Raw genomic sequence first — 17,077 nt, 5'->3', positions numbered from 1 at the left:
TGCTGTACTTGCCTTATCAAGTAGTTAAACATTAACCGCCCGGTTTTAAGCTTTAAGCTTCTTGTTCAAAATAGGTCAAACTTATCGCTTTATTTAAGTATGAGCGAAGCGCAATAAATGGCCGAAAATTTGGTATTAGACAGATAAATGATTGTTCTTTTTGATACTAAAAGGATTCCCTTGGGAAATGATTTAGTGCGATGCTTTCAGAACTCAAAGTTGCTTAAAATTCGTTAATTTAACCGACCGTGACATTGTTGATCTTATCAACTTTATGTAAACATTCCACGCAAAGGTTAATTTTCCCCATGTGAACTTCAACTGAGTAAAATAAAAACATAGAAAGAAAAAAAAAAGCGATCATGTGAGCCGTTCATGATACAACGCCGTCATGCGATATTTTTGGATACAGATTGTCTGGTCTGGTGATATCGTATTCATACCCTCATGCGACATCCGCAGACATCAATGTTTGTGGGCGTTACCAGAGAGACCAGCTTCGTGCCTCGTGAAGCTTTCCTCGTGAAGCTTTTTCGCCCCAGGCGACCATTGTCAAAATACGATATCACCAGACGATCTGCAAACAAGTGTCGCATGACGGCGTTGTATCACATACGGCTCACACGATCGCTTTGAAAAGCTTTTGAAGGTCGTTTTGTACGGTAGAGTCGATTTTGAATTGCGGACAAACTTGACTCCTCTGTGCCCTGTGTTAATACTTACTTCCGGTCTACTTACTTCTGGTCTATCAAATCACGTGACTGTCTCGATTGATTGACTTTTTGCTCGTGTTTATTGAGGAGCCGAACGTGCTTCTGGCTTCATTACTTGCTGTTAGTGTTTGGAAGGCGACTGTCATTATAAAATGTGGTACATGATCTATGTCACAACATTTTTCGCTTTTCCAACCGCTCTTTCTTCTTTACCGAAGAGATCTATTCCTGAAGGATCGACTCCTGCCCGAGAATTTGAAGGTAGGTACGCACACTACACGAGAAATAATTTCAAAATTGCAAATTGTCTGCTATGACAAAGCGTGTCAACAAAGAAACATGAGACACCGCTAATAACCTCGGCCAAATATAATTATTCTTTACAAGCTTCCAATTTCTACCTGAGCTCAAGTTTCGATTCCCTATAATTTGGTTTCAAATGTCGAATGAAAATCGACCGGGGTTTGAACAAATAAATATTTCGGAGAAACCACTGCTATTAACTGCGAATTCGCTTTTTAACAAGTAATCGTAACATAATTCGAGCGCAATATTTATAATTGGTGTTCTTATCATTTAGATTCTTCAGAAATCTATTTCAATATCAACCATTCTGTATGCCAGTATATGCTAAACTTAGAAAGTACTGGTCGTCAGTAGTTTTATTTAAGATCATACGACAACAGCAAGTACTTTTACGGAATGATTAAAAACCTTGAGGGTTAAATTGGGAACATTAATTAAATGCAAGGTTCACAGAGTTATAAATTCACCTGGCGGTGGTGGCTATACAAATACTTTATAAGAGGAAGTTTCCAGAAAAATTAAACAACATTCGGCATGGCTAAACATTTTTTTGCTCATCCTCTGCATATAGGTAGTCCTTATTCAAACTTAAAACGTTATGTTGTTTTTTCCTTCAAAAATTTTTAGTTTTCTGAGAAAAACGATTTGACGATTAGACTCGATTTGACGTCTAGACTCGATTCAAAGGGTACAAATTGGGTTAAAAATCGACTATTTCCATTCGATTCGCATGTCAAAACGATCAAGCGCAGAAAAAAAAAAACGGTTTATTGCATGACTCTTCCTTGTCCAAAGAAGCATAATATCAAGAGTTTTGGTTTAATCTAATTATTTAACGGTAAACAAAACCAGACTATTCTCACGCGCCATGAAAGTCGGTCGGTCAAAAGAATCGTCATTTTCACTATGTGCCATATCTCAGAATTCCTCGAGATAAAGGTACTTCAAGTGTAAAAAAAAATGATACTTTCAAAATATGCAAAGTTTGGTTTGGGCAAATGATTAAGGTAACGATTATTACGCTAACCGATCTGAATATATGTGATACAGGGGGGCTATGTTGGTTACACTCGCGAGCATTTTCATGCCCGCGTGGATGCCCATAAAAGCACGTCATCTTCTGTACGCAAGCACTATGATAACCACCACGCAGGTGCTGAGGCCCTCCTCAACTGTTTCAAAGTACTAAAAGAAATGCAGGAACAAATTCGATTGTCTTGTCGACGAGATGCTTTACATCAAGAAATTAATTAACACCGAGTTTCAACGCGCAAACGGATTCAACCCATTCTAAAGTATTTGTTTAGCCACCACCACTGTGTAAATTTGTAACTGATTGAACCTCGCATTGAAATTTTCTCATTCGAACCCTTAATAATGGCGTCATGAGGTCGCCGAAACGTAGGGGAAATATCGTTTGTTTGTGTAATACTAAATCACTGTGAATACCGATTACCTCATTCATGGCATTATCACGAATTACCGTAGTTTTACTGAGTTAAAAGTTCACGAACGATTGTAGTTTAACAATAATATTTACAAGCGACAGCAGTATTACTGAGTTCATAATTCAAAACAAGGCGTTTTTTCCATAACAGCTGAAACGCACGTTTTTTCGCCAAAGCTTCTTTACAACCTTAAATAATCCGCCGTAAAATACAACGACAATGTCTGGATATATTTTTCTTGCTGTGCTTTGCTAAATTAAAAAAAAACATCATTGAAACAAAGCTGCTTTAAAATGAGCAGATTTTCGAAGTTGTTGTTTAATATAATGCGTAAAATTTACTCAGACGAACCAATGAAATACGAGTGAGGAAAGCAAATAGTACTTAGTTTTGATGTTTTAGACAATCTTTCAGAAATATTCGTTAGCATAATTGTGACGTTGTTCTTGAAATTTGACTAATGAATAGCAGTTTGCTGCAATGTTTCTAGAGCTAACATGGTTAACCCTATTCAGACGGGGCATTTTTGGATCTTTTAAGATCGGGGGGCGGAATCCGCCCCCATCCCCTCAGGAACTTAACGAATATTTAAGCAATCACAATAAAACTTAGTGGATATATAGTACGTCACATCACCTGACAAAACAGCCGCCATCTTGGATCCGCCATCTTGGATTTCAAAATTTTTCCAAAAGTTAAGAAAACCGCCCAAAATTAAGGCAAAGTACTTAAGAAGGACTTTAAATAAAAACCGCGCTTGCACTGACAGAAAATTGAAAAATCAAATTCCTTCATTTTTTTGCTCATTAATAGCTTTTAGGTAGATAAGAAACCTGATGTATTTTGTTCCCCCCAGAAGTCTTCTAATTTCGAGAAAAAAACCAAAGTCAGTTTTCGTGATCGGAGCCTCAAAGTGACACAATTTTCAACCCGAAATTCGCTATCGTTAACTCTCGTCGCGTTCACAAACAAAGCCACATTGAGAACTTTGGATGCTTTCTATCAACAGAGACACTCTTTTCCATTCGCTAAAATATAATTTCGGGGCTTAAGCAAAACTCTTCGAACTGAAATAATTAAAAAGGTGGGGAATACTTTTCACGATACTAGAAAGTCGAATTAAACGGCAGTTTTCAACGGAATTATTTAATATGTGGTATAACTCCAAATATTCTGAATTGTCGTTTAAACACACATGTAAATGTTTATCTAAGACATACCTGAGAATTGGCTCGGGTTGTTGAAGGCAGCATATTTACCAATGCATCGTAGTCCCAAAAAATGTTGTGATATCGATCAAAATAGCCTAACTGACAGCTAAACATTTCTTGGTTCCAAAATACAACAAAGCAACTGTTAAACGCGAAATTCCTTTTGCATCTTCATCCTTAGCAATTTTCCTTTATCGTGGTTCTTTTCTCTTGACGAAAGTGTGTACAGAACTCCAGAACGATCAATTTGCTTCCTCAAACTGCGTTGGCGGTGCTGGAGAATTGTTTTGCGTTATTTTAACTCCGTGACATTCTCGACCCCAGAGCTCTTACTGCGCAGACTCACTTACGTCACAATATCGTGTTTCATGTCACGTGTATTATGTCACGTAAGTCACAAATCTAATCTTGTAGCAAAATGGCGAAGAGGTTTTGCGATCAAAATGGACCTTAATTGACCCAGGTTGGCTTTTTTAACTCACTCTTTCGTTGAAAAGGGAATTTTGCAATGGAACATTCGGCAAGAAGAAGGAAAGACGAGCATTTGGGGTTAAAACATTCATTATCGTGGCGTTTGGCAATTAGAAGTATTTACACAGTTTACGGTCATGCTGTGAAAATTTGCCGAAGTTTGATGCCCTCTAAGTGAGAATCTTTCCAATAACCCGAGCCAATTCTCAGGTATGTTTAATAAGAATATCTGTATGCACGTTTGAGCAAGAATTGAAAAAAATTAATGTTATACCACATGCTAAATACTGCCGTTGAAAATTACTATTTCATTCAAATTTTTCTTATCGTAAAAAGCATTCCTCGTCAGTTCATTTTTTTCAGTTGGAAGAGTTGCGCTAAAGCCCTAAAATTATATTCTAGCGAAAGAAAAAGAGTTTTTATGTTGATAGGAAGTGACCAAATTTCTCTGCGCGGTTTTGTAAGCGAACGCGAGTAGTGTTCATAATAGCTAATTTCGGGTTTAAAAGTTAGGAAATTTGTGACTTCGACCACCGAAATCGATTTCCTTTGTTTTCTTAAAATTAGAAGACCTCTAGGGGAAACAAACTACATCAGGTTTCTTATCTACCTTACAGCTAATAATGAGCAAAGAACGAAGAAAAATCGATTTTCCAATTTCTGCCAGGAAATCAAATTCTTGCTTGGCCGTTCGTAAAAGTCACTCTTAAATCCAATCACATTGTGCTTAAAAGCCCTAAAAAGGTGAAAATAATTGCATTTAAGTTATTTTTCATTAATAGAAACACGAAAATTACAAATTTGGAAAAAAAAACATGCCTGTCAAAATGCCGTTGCCATGGTGACGTCAAGTTCCTGACACAACAACCTATCCAACCAAATTATTCTCAGTTAAAGTTTTGAAAAACTTTGGTTGAATCTTGAAAAAGTTAAAGGCGTTCAAAGTCAGCGCGGGCACTTTCCGTCCCCTACCCCCCCCCCCCCCCCACCCCCAGTCTAGACAGGGTTAAGCAGTAATGGCATTAATTATTTTACATTACCGAAAAACCCCAATATTTTTGTTTTATTCGAAAGTGTAACATTGTATGTTTTGCTTTCAACGTCGGGGGGCTATAAACTTTCACAATGAGGTGTAAAATGTTATGCTCTATTTTCCAACACGTTAAGAAAGAGTGAAATAAATCTAATTAATAACGAGAATTTTTCGCCAACTATGTTATTTAATAAACAAAAAGATATCAAAAGAAGCTCCTGATATCTAGGATGACACAAGTTCGAATCATTGAATAGATCAAACCGTTTAAATTTTCTAAAAGTGAAAAATAGAAGTGAAGTGGTCTTAAGTTGTATGCGCAAAAAAATAACAAGAAATTATCTTTGCTGATATATTATCAGGATCATATGCAATAACTCTGCATTTGCTTTCAGAAGGTCAATATTTATCTTGTCGTTACAACATCGTCAATCGCAAAGCAAATCAACCATCTCGTAAAGTATGTTTTCTTAATATTGCAGTATCGTTTGTTTCGTTTAAGAACAAATCTTCTCATAACATCATAAAAAAGCCCAGAATTTGAGTTTTGCATTGCGCATATCATTTGAAATAAACGCACATTTTTTTTTTTCAAATCAGTAATCAAATATTGTGTTATTGTTTATTTGACCAATCTAATGATTTTCAGTGTTCAATTTTAATAGCGCCGAAATGTCGCGGCCTCAACTTTGTGAAATACGCCTGAAGTGGTGAAAAAATATTATACTTTATTGGTTATTCCCTATACCAATAGTGCATTCTTCCGTTGACGTATCATTTCAAAAGTCAAACAGTAGAACTACTTCACAAAAAAACGATAAAAAGCACAGCAGGTAAAAACATGCAGCTGTCGTTACCCAGACACTTTCTACAAGTAAAAGAAATACACGAAACAACAACAACAAAAAAACGAACATCGGAGGAACATTTTGTTTTCAGCGCCCCAAGGATTCGGAAAAGTAATCGATATTAGTGTTTTACTTTTTTTATTTTGTTTGGTTTCTATTTTTAGTTCGACTGTCCGGTGGTTTTGCTCCTTACGCCGGCGAAGTGATGGTCTATCACCAGGGGGTCTGGGGCACAGTTTGCGACGGAGGGTGGGACGAGAACGATGCTTTAGTTGTATGCCGGGAGTTGGGTTATCCTGGCGTTACCATGATAACAAAAGGCTCGTACTATGGTGACGAGGGAACAATCCAAATCGAAATGTTGAGTTGCTATGGGAACGAGACAAAACTGAGTCAATGTACCTATGAAAAGTCGACAGAGGGGTCCGACTGTTTGTACAGTGACGGTACGTACAGAGAAGCAGGAGTGATCTGCGAAGCTGGAAACAACACGGAAGACAAAGGTAGAGTACAGAGCGTAAAGCGTAAAGCCAAACGCAAACTAATTACTCTGGCCAATAACAAAAGTACATCAGACGATCCAGTGAGCCAATCAAAACTCGAAGCAAATTCGTCGTGGGTACGAAGTACGGGAAAACGTACTCGTGCGGTTCACGATTGGATTCGTTTTTAGTTTTGAATGGCTAAAAAAGTAGCCCGAGGTATTTTAAACCATGTTTTTTCATGTAACACTTACCGTACGCGTGTGTTATCCTGAATGTACCATTAACCCCAATGCACAATGCATTGCAAGACTGTTTCTAGATAACACCATTAAACATGGGTCATTTTCTAACGGTTGATTCCCCGTGTCGTATCTTTTCCGCGAAAAACATAACTATTATTTATTTATTTTGCTTTCTATATCACGTAATTTTGAGTTTTGTCAGATTGTGAGCTTGCCATGAAATTTTAAGTTTTTTTTTTCTCTCCTTCCATTCATTTCTGGACTTTACCATTACGTGGTGTAGTTCTGTTGCGGTGTACTGATGTTGTCTTATATGGCTGTTGTATTCCGCTGGTGCCGCGCTTAATGGGCCAAGTAAAAGTTGAGTTAGGAGAGCTGGAAATTCGTGTCTTTTTGTTCACGTGATTGTCGAGCGATTCCTCCAACACCCGGATGGCGGCAAGCTTTGAGCACGCATGCTCCAAACTGAATAAACGTCATCTTTTTTCTTCACAGATGTTCCAAAACTCCGTCTCTCTACCAATCCCGACTGGGAGGGCGCTGGGGTTGTGGAAGTGTACATGCGCGGTCAGTGGGGGTGGGTTTGCGACGATCTGTGGGATCTTGACGATGCTGAAGTAGTTTGCCGTCAGCTCGGGTATCCTGGTGCAGATTGGGATAGTTGCTGTAGTAAATTCTTCGGGAAAGGTTCGGGACCTAAACTTATGGATATAGTAGAATGTACAGGAAACGAGAGCTCGCTATTTTATTGCCCTCATTGGGCAGGAAAAAGAGGAAGTTGCGACAGAGAGAACACTGCTGGAGTCGTTTGCAGACTGGACAAGCCATATGGTAAGGAGTCATTTGATAACTATCTGATGTAGAATGCTCGATGAGGGTGGTAAAGCAGGGTCTAGACCACTTTTCACATAAAATAAAAATGCCATTCCAAGTTTCACGAAAAGAAATGGCCATTTATGATGAACCAGAATGACAAACCGTGACGCCCACTTCAAGATGGCCGCCACTTACGGTCATCGACTGGGAACTAGTTAACAGTTAGCCTACTATGCACTATATATTTGTAGAGGTAACACTGTATATAGTAAAAATGTTCGAGTTCTGGGAGCCAGCTCCCGATGGCTTAGTCATCACACTCGCTCTTCAGTCGGACGCCCGAGGTTGACTCTAACTCGGGGCCCAATATAATGAAAATTCTCCTTTCACCTCTTTGATAAAATTCGAAATAAAACTAAGCGTCTAATGTTGGTGAAAAAAAAAAATAATTCCCCGTGACGGTCATGCATTGGTCATGAAAATTACCACACGTGATCATGTTTTCAATGTCTTTCATCGCGATTTTTTCCTTTGCTCCACATATCCTTAGTGCGCCTGGTAGGATCTCCTCTTGCCCATGCCGGTTTTGCTCAAATCCGCTATTATGGGCGCTGGGGATCTTTCTGTGACTGGGGATGGGGACTGGCACAAGGTCACGTGGTTTGCAGAGAATTGGGTTATCGCAGAGCCCTTTACACCACTAAAGGTAAAATATTTGAAAAGCAGACTGGGAACATTTGGGTAGATGAAGCACAATGTACTGGAAATGAGTCATCTATCTTTCACTGCGATTTAACTTACATCCGGGACATCGATGACATGCGGGGCTGTAGTCATGACGACGCCGGTGGAGTAATCTGTGAGCCTAATGAAGAAACCGGATTGAACGGTACGTACATTTAAATAAGGAGTGCCTGCGTCACTTACAAGCGGCCTAAACTCTAAGTAGGTAGGTAGGTAGGTAGGTAGGTAGGTAGTAACTTTATTTAAACACGGTAAATTATGAGAAACACAATTATAAAATACTAATGGTAATAAATACAATACAAATCACTAAATAATGCTAATCTATACTAACATAACTTTGTGGCTAAAACAAATTATGTCGGAAACCAATTCGAAATCCATTGAGAATTTGTGCTAGCTGCAAATCAGGTGGTAAGCTGTTCCAAAGCACCGCACGTTGGTAACTAAATCTGTTTCTTAGAGAGTTTGTGCTGGGCTAAGGAACAGCGAGTTTGCCAACGGTATCTCTCTGTTTCGACATTATAATCAGTGATTGTATAAATAGCATAATAAGGATCTAATGGAATTAAAATAAAAAGGAGTTATGAATTAATTTTACATAGCTTCTTTTATTTACGTTAAGTTTTTGGAAAATGTCCTCAAAATTATGAAAGACCTCTTGTGAAACGTCATTATTCAAGATGCGAGATAGGGAACCATTTAATCTACATAAATGCAAAAGGTTGTTCTTCTTTGTCCTCTTGGAGAATAGGAACAATTGTGGTCCGGTGTACACAGGATAGAGTGGTATTCCTGATTTTCCACCGATGTAAAGAGAATACGAGTTCGAAGAATATTTTCTTAATTATTTTAAGAGCAAGCTTTCGATAAAAACATTTCGTGTTGGAGGCCATCGTTCATAACGCCTGGAATCTTCAAACCGCTGGCGAATAGTACCGAAGATGCCCCAAATAACCGAAATGATTCCAGTACTCAAAAACTTCCTAGAAGATAAGATCGGAACACACAAGGGCCTGGTATTCATAAGTTTTTACCGGTTTTCCCATTCATTTGGATAAACCAACCTAATCTCTCGAAAGTTAATGGTCAGCAGTTATAATTAATAGATTTGATATTCTATTTCTGGTTTGTTCACTTCCGGCTATGTAAATTAGGTTACTGACGGCTTTTCTCACTTCCGGTCATGACGTCATCTTTCATCATAAATGCAACATGAAATTGAGCGAGGGTTTTGGAGCCTATACTAACGCATAAGACTACTAGCTACTACTGTTTTCTTACGTGGAGATTTGATCTTGACCAAAGTGAACGCAAGTCATCGCAAGTCAGCACAAGTGCACGCATGTCCTGGCCAAAAGGAGACGCAGATTGAAAACTTGCGTCTCTCGTTAACCTGTTTACCCCAAAACACGACATGTTCACGCTGTTTTTGTTTTATTCAAATAAAATAAAAAGTTACAAGTACAACACAAGTAAAACTAGAACGATAAACGACAGACGAAAAAAAAAAAAACTAACTACATGCAGTATAACCAATTCTCCAATGCACTATCATACAATTTTAAATACATTTTGTAACAGTACAGTACATTTCCATCTCTTACAATTAATTTAATTTAAGAAAAGGTTATTAATCTTAAAGGTTCTACAATAGTTATTAAATTTCTTTTGGAATTCATCTTTAAGACTAAGTTGGCTGTCCCACACTTTATTAGCGGGGCTCCAGCGAGCGAAGCGCGACAGCGGAGCATCCTGAGGAAGGAAGTTTGGCAAACCCACGAAGCCGAAAAAAATTGTTTATGACATTACAATTGTAACATTACGACATTATGACATTACAATTGGCTCGACTACAATCCCATGGGTGCACCACACAAGGCTGCTAGGTGTCATCATAGACCATAAGCTCACCTGGTCGAAACACCTTTCAGATCTGAAAAGAAATTTCTCTAAGAAGTTGAACCTCCTGAAAAAATGTTCATTTCTGAAAAGAAGAGCTCTTCTCGACCTTTATTTCAAAGTCATACTGCCTTCTGTTACGTATGGCATCATCGTCTGTGGTGGTTGTAACAACTCTGACCACATACAAGCACTTGAAACATTGCATCGCAGGGCAGCGAGAATTATCTTCAACTTGTCATGGGACACACCATCGGATACGGTGATGGGAATAAATAAGTGGGACTCAATACTCGATTTATACAAACTCTGTCTTATTAAGCTGTTTTACAATATTGTAATCAAAAAGATTCCTAAAACGATTTCAGATTTAGTAACGTGGAGACACGGACCCTACAACCTAAGAGGACACAAAAAAGCGGTTGTCCCACGATTTTCAACGTCCTTTTTAAAGAACTCAATCTAGCACAGAGGTGCAGTCTTATGGAATTTTGTGTCAAGCTATTTTAATAACGCTACCAACCACAAGCAGTTTTGCAAAAAGGCGAGAATGTACCCCATATTTAAAAAAAACTTAATTTTGGCAGTTTGTCGATCCAAACAACTCCAAAACACATCTGTGATTTTCAATTTTAAATCTTTTTTTTATAGGTAGGTAGTTAGTCACACGTACACACGACCCCTCAAGCATGTATTTGCTTTAAAACAAATCGTGGTTAAATAAAGGTTATTATTATTATTATTATTATTATTATTATTATTATTATTATTATTATTATTATTATTATTATTATTATTACAAGTGAAACCGGTAAAAACAATATATAATAATATATTCGATAGAAAACAGGAAAATGTGAAAAGGTTAAAAAAATAGATAAGTGTGTATCAATCTGCAGCTTACATTCATAAGTAAATGCCTACATTGTGCGGTTCCAGAAAATTCCATACTCACCCCAAGAATGGTCAATGGAAATTCTGAAGGGGAGGGAGGGCGCAATAGCCCAAATTTTTAAAAGAAAGTATGAAGCTAAACTGAAAGTTCCAGGGGGTCGGAAGGGTCCATCCTTGGGGTAGGTATGGATATTTTTGGAACCACACATTATAATTAAACTGCTAATATATAGATTTAGGGAAGCCTAAAAGCGGAGCTCCCCAGTTAATTATTTTGCACTTTATTGAAACCTGAATTCAAGCCATTGTACAATTTTAAGGCTAAGAATATAATATTCGTTTTATTTTTTTTTTTTATAAATTTTAATATTGTTACTTACTTTTTTTTACCGTGTCCCGGGGGGGGGGGGGGGAAGAGGTACTCCCTAAAATTTACTCAAGGGGTGTGCCACTGAGTCGCTGAGACTCTGGACCTGTTCCAGAGAAAAACGGCTCAATTTGCGACCCTGTTCCAGACAAACAGTGCAAAATAGGTACCCTGTTCCAGACAATATCCACAATGAAAAATATATGAAGATAGATATAAAAACACTAGCGTACATCACAAAGCGCTCACTTGACTTTGTCTGTGGCTTGGAGAAAAACCAATGAGAGGAGCGGATTTTCATAGCTAAACTTGATAGTGTTCCACAGTCAAAAGAGTGATTTGTATACCCTGTTTCAAAGTCAGAGAGGCAAAAGGCATACCCTGTTGAGCAGCACATACCCGTATAGCCCTTATATGGGAGTACCGTATACAGCAACACCAAATAAGCCGAGAACAAACAAAATCAATCAAAACGTTTTAATTCCACCGACAGCATTATGATCCAGAAGTCTGGATGGGAAATTATGCTGCAAAACGGGTAATTATGTAACCTTCGTAGATAAGGAGGGGGTAGTAGGGCTGCATGTTGGGGTAGATAGGCATATCACGTGGTAAATTAGCAAAGCACTTAACATTTAGAGTATATAGGAAATAATATACATCTACATTAAGAATATGGTTAATTTTCCTTTTTTCATTCATTCATTTGTTTTTATTTTCACTATTTGCCTATATTTTAATTTTGAATGGAAATGGCAGAGGTCATACATTTAGCAAAGGGTTTACAGCATATTGCCATAAGCTAATGCCAAGCAAACCGGAGTGAAAGCTAACCACAAGCAAACTAGAGTGAAATCTAATCCCAAGCACACCGGATGAATAAAGCTAACTGCGAGCAAACAGGGGTGAACCTAACTACAAGCAAACCGGAGTGAAACTAACTGGAAGCAAAGAAGGGACATTCTGTAACCCCATCCCACCCCCTCCCCCCCCCCAAAAAAAAAGGATGATAGCACCTTTTTTACTTTTACATGTCTTTTTGAGTCCCCTTCCTCTTAAGGGGTTTCACTTCACTTACAGAAATAAAAAAACAAAAATTCTGGGAAGATAGAATATTGTTTGTGTGTCTCAAACTCAGTTTTGTTCTTTGATTACGCAGAACAAATAGAATCATGTTTGCTTGTGTATAAAACTATGCAAGAAAAAAAGCATCAATACTTTGACTGCTCTTTTAAAAATTTGTATGCTTTATTGTACACATTTTTGTGGAGTCATGTTGCCCATTCGTCATGAAGTTCACAAAGTAAGCAAATGAGTCACAATTTGGTTGCTTCATGGTACCTAATGGATACTGCAAATTTAATCTGGCTTTAGAATATTTCACTAATTTTAACATTATAGCTGTTCTTATAAATTGTACGCAGCATACAACACATAAGAATGAAATTGGTATTGCATATTGCTTGCAATCACGATTTTAACGTCTATACTTAAGAATTACAGTACCACCAGTTTCAGCATTACCAATCCAAATTCAAATTATTACATTGCTTTTTAACTCCACTACCTCCCCCAAGGTCAACCAAAGATCTTATGATATACAGTAATTAGACAACTACATGTAAGTCCTGTGTAGTCGAGGGCTCAAAATATTTGGACACTTACAGGTCATGTTAACCGGCCAAAGAGATTTTACTGTAGCTTGGTCACATGTGGTTTCTTACCAGCCAAAACATTGAAAATAGCAATTTTAAACTCCCATTCATTTCTGCTGTTACTGTTTTGGCTGCATAAATTATTCTTAAAAAGATCACTTCATAATGCCCTTGTTACATCTAAAAAGATGTGAAAGAGACAGGTCAATCAAGAAGTTGTTTTCTGAAGTACACTGTAAATACGTTAACATTTAAAATATAAACTTTGCTCATTTGCAGCTTTTCTTGATTTCAATTTACATGTAATTTACTAGTCTCTTGAAAATGGCATCATGAAGACACCCAAACATCAAGCTGGATAATCTTAATCCTTCCTGTTTTCTTTTGATGTCCTTGTCCACATTCTGTTTTTGTGTCTGTGGCTCTGCAAATTCTGAAATTCATGTTAACCCTGAAAAAAGTCAAATGCCACAGATTAAATTAAAATTGATTAATTGGTATGAAAATCAATAATTTATAAAACAAAACAATTAACGCAAGCTTGTATAAAGTGAAGCAAAACTACTGGATGCGAAAGGATACCTTATATATTTAACAGAGATGTATCAGCACAGACTATTTTTTTTTACTGATACCTGCGAAGTCAACTACAGAAAAAAAACCCGGTAACTCGAACTCGGATAACTCGAACAACCTTGCTAACTCAAACTCACTTCCATTTCGCTTGGATTTGACCCCACTTTTCAGTCATTTTTACTCGGTTAAATTCGAACTCGGATAACTCGAAAACCCCGCTAACTCGAACTAAATTTTGTTTCCCTTGAACAAAATTTGGGTCAAACTTTTTACCCTGATAACTCGAATTCCAGAACTTGCAACTCGCAACGGTTGCCCATTGATTATAGCAATGAACAGATCATGTATTTGACAGTCATTTTCCACTCTTAACAAAAGAATGTGTGGTCGCTTTAGAGTTTCTGGCAAGATAAGTTCAATTTGCACAGTACTGTATACTGAAGTGCTTAAAAATCAGTAAACTATCAATTATTAACTTGGCAAATAAAATATTCAATCAACCCCGCTAACTCGAAAAACCCCGCTAACTCGAACTCATTTTCGTTTCCCTTCAGAGTTCGAGTTAGCAGGGTTCTACTGTAAATATTTCAGGACCTGAACAATCGATGAAAATCGATGATCGGAAAATCAATCGATCAATCGATGACAATCGATTAATTACTGTTGATTGGCATCGATTGGCATCGGCCAATCGATGATCAATCGATAATCACACTTTGGTGGTCGCGAACTTCATCGATTGCCATCGATTGGCATTAAACACACAATCAATCCGAAGCATGAAGTAAATACTTACATATGTTGTTTTGTAAAAAAAAAATAATAAAGCTCCTTTCCATTGAGATGAAGTTTACATCATAAGCTTTAATGTTTCTGTTTTTCATTCGAGTTTCCTACTGTTTGCTAGCGCTAGAATTCCAAAGACACTTCGTTATTCGTGACCGAGTCAAAAATGGCGGACGTGACAGGCGAAACTCATCCCCAGACTCCCACTGTTGTCTCGTTTTCGTTCCGACGTACGGACGACATATTTTTGAGTTCTCTCTGCTACTGTTTGATTTGAAATATTTCGGACGAGCGAGAAAATGTTTATGGACTACAAGACAGAGTTTTAGAAAAATTACATTGTACTTAGACAGCGAGGAATTCTGTAAGTTGCGATTTCTATTTACTTTGCCAGGAGTTGGTTCGAAAGCAAACCAGACCGAAAAGCGTACGCTTCGTTGATGGAGGCGAATAAGACTTAAGCTCAAAACGTTTGTTTTAAATAATTATTGCCTTATTACTGTTAAGTTAGTAAGTTTCTCGTTGTATTGACATTTTTTGGAAAGGTTATCATTGTTGTTGCTAATAAAATATAACATACAAGAGAGACCGTGTGTTTTAAAGTAAACATATTTATCAAATACTAGTCAAATAAAAAACGATGGCAGTTAAATGATCGATTGAATTGGTAATCGATGATATTGATAATCGATGAAAATCGATGTTAGTTAATTGATCGATTGTCATCGATTATCGATGAAATTGATAATCGATGACAATCGATAATCACAAAAACTTTAGCGATCGATTGTTCATCGATTATCAATATCAATTGATTAATTGATATCGATTGTCATCGATTGTTATCGATTGCCATCGATTATCGATTCCATCGATTGTTCAGGTCCTGATATTTTAATAAACTCAAAGCATCACTGCAAACCCTTACACCCCCTCTTTAAAAGGTTTGACCTTTAAATACTCCCCCCTCCCCTCTACCCCTATATATACATGTACATGCATAGGAAAAACATTGCCACATCTTAAAAGCTTTTCTCTTAACAGTAATACTAAGATTTTTAAAGATACACATTTAATTAATAATAAGTTTGCATGCACAGCTGCATACAGTGTCTAAAATGGCATGAATTTACTCACAAAGATTCCAGTTTTCCAGTAGTCATTAACCTTTGTTGTGTGCATTTTCCAAATTCCACAACAAGATTGTGATTTTTTTATGACAAATATAACATTTACTGTTGACATTCTGAATGAAACCAGCAAAACAGACCTCAAAATCTCAAAATTGTTGACATTGTTATGTAATCCACATGAACGCTCAATAGTGAACAGAACTACATGACAAGTGGATTATTTAATATATTTGGGAACGAAAGAGCTTAGTAATGAAGCTGAACAGTAATTTTACCTCCATCATGAATATCAATAAACTGCATACACTGAATCGATCTATTTCACTCGGAGTTAACGAAATTCCAGGTGCTTCGTGCAAACTGACATCACTTTCATTCTCATCTCAGCTGCTCTTCCAGCACTGTAAAACAAAATAATCATATCACAAGCATTTAAAAATTGTAAGCTTAATTTTCTTCGAGATGTGTTGAAGTGATATTCTTCGTGAATTCGTTCCTCGAAGGCCCAACAATTATTTGTTTACATAATCAAATCCTCCTATTTGATCAGTAAAACCTGGTAAAACTGAATTTTAACGAATAGTATTTTTCAACATTGTTCATGTCACAAGCAAATGCTTAGTGGCGAAAGCAAGTAAAATGTGCCGTCAATATAAGCTTACTTTGCGTATAAAGTAAGCTTAAGACAAAACGTAGAGATATTAAATGACGGAAACACTGCAGTTTTGTACTCACCTTCACCAATTGGCCGCAGTAGGTACACTCGTCTGCTCGTTTTATCTCCGTTCCCTTGTTCTCCGCTATTTCTTTGCCTGTTTCCTCGGCACCTCTCTTGCTATTTTAGTCGCTTTTCTTCGCTACTTTGCTACCAGGTTCGACAGGCGCTTTGCTATACTTTTTCGCCTGCTTTCTGTCCGGGTTTTCTGGATCTCTCGCGATCTCTTTCCCGTCGCAAATCGCTTAAACCCTGTTTCCTCGAAGTTAAGTTTACCCTGCTCTCGTTTGTAGTCATCGGCATAACAAGGAGCCAAAATAAATGTGTTTGTCTCAAGTTCTAACTTTCAGACTAGCTGTTTAGACCTCACACTGCAAAATTATTTCGCGCCAGTACTGCGCGAGTTGTCAAGACCTTTCAAGATCCCGGATGTCGCAACACCGTACGTACGTACGCCGCCGTACGCGCCCGCGAGGCATGCCGCTAGCCATGATGACCATGAAAACTCGGATGCAGAGGTTTCCTATTTTATTTCATGTGTTTTTTTTTTTTTTTTCATGTGTTTTTTTTATGGGTATGGTGCTCCGCTCTGCGGCCCTTACGGGCCGCTAAGGAGCTCCGCTATTAAGGTCGGAACACACTAGGCGACACGTCGCTGCAACACATCGCGGTGACAGTTGCCTCGTGTGACATGCGACAAACTATGTCGCTGCAACAGAAGTTTGTTGCTGC

General features: G+C 37.7%; 1 protein-coding gene and 1 long non-coding RNA gene across 2 annotated transcripts in view; one reads left to right on the top strand and one right to left on the bottom strand.

The window, feature by feature from the left end:
- The first annotated feature begins 825 nt into the window (after positions 1-825).
- The window catches only part of LOC144637107 (scavenger receptor cysteine-rich domain-containing protein DMBT1-like), a 28,946-nt gene continuing 12,694 nt past the window's right edge, over positions 826-17,077 (top strand). Inside the window, exons 1-4 of the mRNA XM_078496261.1 lie at positions 826-974; positions 6,195-6,533; positions 7,253-7,588; positions 8,124-8,462. Coding sequence (XP_078352387.1) covers positions 866-974; positions 6,195-6,533; positions 7,253-7,588; positions 8,124-8,462 — 1,123 coding nt within the window. The 5' untranslated portion in view covers positions 826-865. The remainder of the gene's footprint in view (positions 975-6,194; positions 6,534-7,252; positions 7,589-8,123; positions 8,463-17,077) is intronic.
- Positions 12,710-16,786, bottom strand: LOC144637319 (uncharacterized). The gene is made up of 3 exons (XR_013567703.1): positions 16,366-16,786; positions 15,906-16,031; positions 12,710-13,586 (listed from the first exon to the last, which is right to left on the bottom strand). It is a non-coding gene; the product is annotated as an uncharacterized LOC144637319 (long non-coding RNA).

This window comes from Oculina patagonica, chromosome 13 (assembly GCF_052425735.1).
Source record: "Oculina patagonica isolate OP01 chromosome 13, crgOcupat, whole genome shotgun sequence".
Taxonomy (NCBI): Eukaryota; Metazoa; Cnidaria; class Anthozoa; order Scleractinia; family Oculinidae; genus Oculina; species Oculina patagonica.
This window is presented reverse-complemented; position numbering and strand designations above follow the sequence as displayed.